The following is a 4,456-nucleotide window of genomic DNA, read 5'->3' as shown; positions in this document are numbered from 1 at the left end:
TATATGTAATTGAAAAGCAATTAATGTTATTTCGAAATATTTATCGTAATTTAATGAAATTTTAATGAAAAATAAAACTTGCGAATATTTTCACTTTCAAATTGAATTGCGGAAAAACTAGCTTATTTCGAAGTTTTTCCGCAATTCAATTTGAAAGTGAAAATATTCGCAAGTTTTATTAAAAATCTTTAATCAGAAAAAAATATTGTAGATTCAATAATAAAATGATCGGTTTAAGGTCCGGCAGAATTTGGTAAATTTGACTATAATTCTGGTTCAGTCTTTATATACTTACCCGTAACTCATATACCAATAAAATAATAACGACATTATATTGAAGGTTTTATAAAAAGTTAATAGATTTATTAAAAAAATATGTATATAATAAAAAGTTTAAAAAACCATAGTTAAATAACTATGGACAAAAAACATAACAAATTAACAAAAATTAAAATTAGTTTATTCGCTATGTTAGGTAAAACGGATATTGAAAAATTGTTATATAACTTGTTTTCATTAATTTTATTTATACTTTGAAATAAAATTAATGAAAAAAGCCTTTGTTTTACAAAACAGAAGCGAATATTTAAACAAATTTAATAAAAATGTAAAAATAAACAGGAAGATGAAGAAAGTTATGTACACACAGCCTCAACATTGAGTAAACACCAGAAATTATTTGATTTTGTTTAATCTATCCATCGATTAAAATTTAAAAGTTTCGGTCTGTTGGCTGAACAATAGATTCGGTTCTGAAAAAAAAAGATTTAAGTCAGACTATGATTTTCATGATCTTAAAAAATTAAAAAAAAAAATCACTGGTGTTTACTTACTTTTGTGGCTGTGTGTATCGTTCAATTATTTGATAATGAAGCTATTGAATGTTTCATCAGAAACTGAAATCAATAGAATTTGAATCGGAAAACGCAAAATACAAATAACTCCGTATAATATGTTGAACGCCATCATAAAAGGGAACATCACTAATTTGGTACGCCCTAAATAGATTTCTTCGTCATTTATAGTCATCCAGATTTGGAACATTAAATTGTTACGTTCCCTTATTATTTCCAGAAGAAACCATCCTAAAATTAAATCCACATAATGTAAAAATTTGGAAATAAAGCGTCCCGCGAATAATGCCAACAGCATTACGCAGTTTACATTTAGTTTATTTGTTGAAGATTTGCAATTATTTGTTGCATGTTGCTGTAAATCCGAAAATGCTGCCTTATTGTTGCTAATTTCGTTGTTTGCGTTCATTTCAATCTGTTGCATTGTTATTGGTTCCTTTGTAGCTGAAATTATTTATTAAATTAATCAATAGGAATTATCTTTATTAATGATCTCAATAATTCTCGCCTTTTATTTGATTTATTTTATTTTTCCCGTTTTTTATTTATTTTTATTAATTTTTCAGCTTCTTCTCTGATTATTTGTTTATTTTTGTTTGAAAATTTTTGAAGTTTTATTTTTGTTTGAAAATATTTGTCATTTGATATGACATAAAAAGCAAAGGTTGCTTTTGTCATTTTGTGAAATTTATTTTCATATTTCCAGAGTTTTCAATTTTTTAATGTATTTGAATACAATTGGACAAATCTGTTCGATTTTTTTGTACATTTATATGTAATTGAAAAGCAATTAATACTATTTTGAAATATTTATCGTAATTTAATGAAATTTTAATGAAAAGTAGCAGAAATAAGGAATTTTTCCGCAACTCGATTTGAAAGTGAAAATATTCTCATGTGTAATTAAAAAATACATCCTAACGAATTGAATTGCTGAGTAACCTCCAACTTTCTTTTGGAAAACACTACTTTATTTGATTTTTTTCCTTTTTTGTTTTTATTTACTCACACTCAAATACAGAGAGATGAAAAGAAAGAACGAACTTACATGTGGTAGAGGGGGGGGGAGGTTATTATAGATGAAATATATAAAAAATAAGACTTAAACTAAATATTAAAATTGAATATTTTGCCATAGATTCATTAATTTTGTGGTCTCATAAATCATTTTAATCAGCTTTATCATCAGCATCGGGTTTAGAAGAATTATCACCAGCTGGTGGCTGAGTAGTTTGGGGCTGGTTAGGAGCCGTTGGTTGTGGGGCGCCAGATGGACCTGGAGGTGGTGGTCCACTGCCGGTTACAGCTGGCAATGGTTGTTGTGGCGGCGGTAATGGATGGCCAGCAGGAGGTGCACCGGGTGGCGGCTGTTGTTGGCCATAGACATCGTGAGGTGGCATGTGACCAGGTGGAGGTAAACCTGGACCGCCTTGCTGTCCTGGTGGTAGTTGTGGTCCAGAATGTTCACCATAGTGTATTGGAGGCTGTAGTGGCGGTGCTGCGCCATTATGTTGTGGTGGTGGTCGAGAGTTCATGTAATGTGAGCCGGGAGGTGGTGGGCCATAGGGTTGTTGATAGTGAGAGTATGGTGGATATTGACCGTATGCTTGCTGAGGCGGTGGTGGATGTGCTCCATACTGTGGCTGATAGTAGGGCGAACGAGTAGGACCAGTAGGTGGTGGACCATATTGCGGATAAGCCCCATGCGGTGGCATTCCGCCCATAGCTTGATGAGGTTGCATGTGAGGGGGCAAATGAGTTGGTGGCGGTGGTCCGCCATGCTGTTGTGGAGGATGATGAGCATGCATGGGAGGCATGTTAGAAGGAGGAATTTGCTGTTGCGTTGGAGGCGGACCAGCTGCTGATGAAGGTGGTACATGTTGAGCGGCTGGTGGTGGTACATTAGGGCCTCCGGTGGGAGGAGCTGCAGTTATAGTTGATGGTGGTGGTGGTGGTGCTCCACCCACTGAATGTGCAGGACCTTGTGTGGCTGGCCCTGGCTGTTCCACAGCAGGTGTAGTTGGTGGTGGTTGTTGTGGGGGTTGCAGTTGCTGTTGTTGTGTAATTATAACAGGTGGATTCTTTGTTCCTTTAGGTTTTGTATGCTCTTTGACATTTTCAGCCTTGTGCCCCTTAACCACTTCCATTGCTTTGTGTTCCACTTTAGGTGGCGGTATAGGAGCTGTAGGTTTAGCTGGCGGCTCTATGTCCATAGGTTCTGGATCCGTTTTACTACCCGATTCATGAGGCGGTTTTGTTTGAGTAGCAGAAGGTGCTGTTGGTGGTGGTGCTACGCCACTTGCAGCTTCCTTTTTTGCCTCTGCCGTTAAAGAACCCGGGGCAGCTGCTCCCGCCAGAGCACCACCTACAGTTGACTTATTGGCTGCTGCAGTAGGGTCATCAATTAGACGTTGTCGCTCTCGTTTCATTTCTTCATACATCTTTTGTACCATCTTTTGGAAGGTTTCATCATCGACGGCCGGTTTATAATGACGCTTCAGTTTCTCCTGAAAGTCTACGCTAGACTCCATCAAACGTTGCTTTTTGGTTTCGAATTTTTCGTCCTTTTGTTGCAATTCTGCTTCGAGTTTCGTTTGATGCATGGCTAAAGAACTGACTTGCCTCTTGAGTACTTGCATCGCAGACTATTTCGTTGATTAAACGATGATTGCGCAAATATCTAGCATACGGAAAATTTTTTAAAGATTAACCAACATCATGATCTTCCTCATCATCTGCAGGTTGTATATCAATGCGTCTTTCCTGCTGACCTTTACCACAACTACATACATTCTCGAAGGAGTCTCATAGACATCTCCATCTGCCTTGGTCTTGCTCTGGGCTGCCAAAAATGCCAAATATACCGGCGAGCTATGATAAGCTTTTAAATTCTTCTCATACTCTGCCTTGTCTGATTTATATAAAAAAAAATAGCTTTAACAGTTTATTTTATGTATGTAAGTATATGTATTTGATTTATTTCTCACATTTTTATAAATAATTTTTCAGCTTGTTTTTTCAGATAAGTTATTTTTTTATTTGATAATTTTTGACATTTGATATGACATAAAAAGCAGAGTTTGCTCTTGTTATTTTGTGGAATTTATTTTCATATTTTCAGAGTTTTCAATATTTTTTAATGTAACAAAATACAATTGAACAAATCTGTTCTATTTTTTTTTGTACGTTTATATGTACAGTGAGTGTCACTCAAAATCGTACAACATATGTTTTTTTTAATATTATGTAATTATACAGGCAATAATAGGTGATTATATAAAAAATTAAAAGTCATTTTATTAATTGGAACAAAAAATATGTATTTCAACAAAAAAGTTAACAAAACCTAAATTCGTTAAAAAAATATTGATGAAAATTAAAGAACATCACAAAATTCATATTTCACTTAAATTCGTACAATTATATTAAATTATAATTAAAACTTTAAAAATTAAAAAAAATGTTAATAATAAATAATCCTAATACTTTGTAGGGTATCATTTGCTATTTTTTAGTGCCTTTACGATTTTAAATGAAGCGTTGATATTCTGGGCACTGACAGTCTTACTCAATTTTTTTATTTGTGGATAAGGGCAATTAAA

The 4,456-nt window shown here is 34.2% G+C and overlaps 1 protein-coding gene across 2 annotated transcripts; it reads right to left on the bottom strand.

Moving 5' to 3' along the window:
- Window positions 1-1,803: 1,803 nt before the first annotated feature.
- On the bottom strand, window positions 1,804-3,979 carry LOC135957934 (proline-rich protein 2-like). 2 transcript variants are annotated; one of them, XM_065508779.1, is made up of 2 exons: window positions 3,842-3,979; window positions 1,804-3,765 (listed from the first exon to the last, which is right to left on the bottom strand). In XM_065508779.1, the coding sequence occupies exon 2, from the start codon at window positions 3,491-3,493 to the stop codon at window positions 2,024-2,026; it is 1,470 nt and encodes a 489-aa protein (XP_065364851.1). In that variant the 5' UTR covers window positions 3,494-3,765; window positions 3,842-3,979; the 3' UTR covers window positions 1,804-2,023. The 2 variants fall into 2 exon arrangements, with proteins under 2 accessions (XP_065364851.1, XP_065364853.1); XM_065508781.1 differs by having other exon boundaries at window positions 1,804-3,788; window positions 3,842-3,965.
- Window positions 3,980-4,456: the final 477 nt, after the last annotated feature.

This window comes from Calliphora vicina, chromosome 4 (assembly GCF_958450345.1).
Source record: "Calliphora vicina chromosome 4, idCalVici1.1, whole genome shotgun sequence".
Classification (NCBI taxonomy): domain Eukaryota; kingdom Metazoa; phylum Arthropoda; class Insecta; order Diptera; family Calliphoridae; genus Calliphora; species Calliphora vicina.
This window is presented reverse-complemented; position numbering and strand designations above follow the sequence as displayed.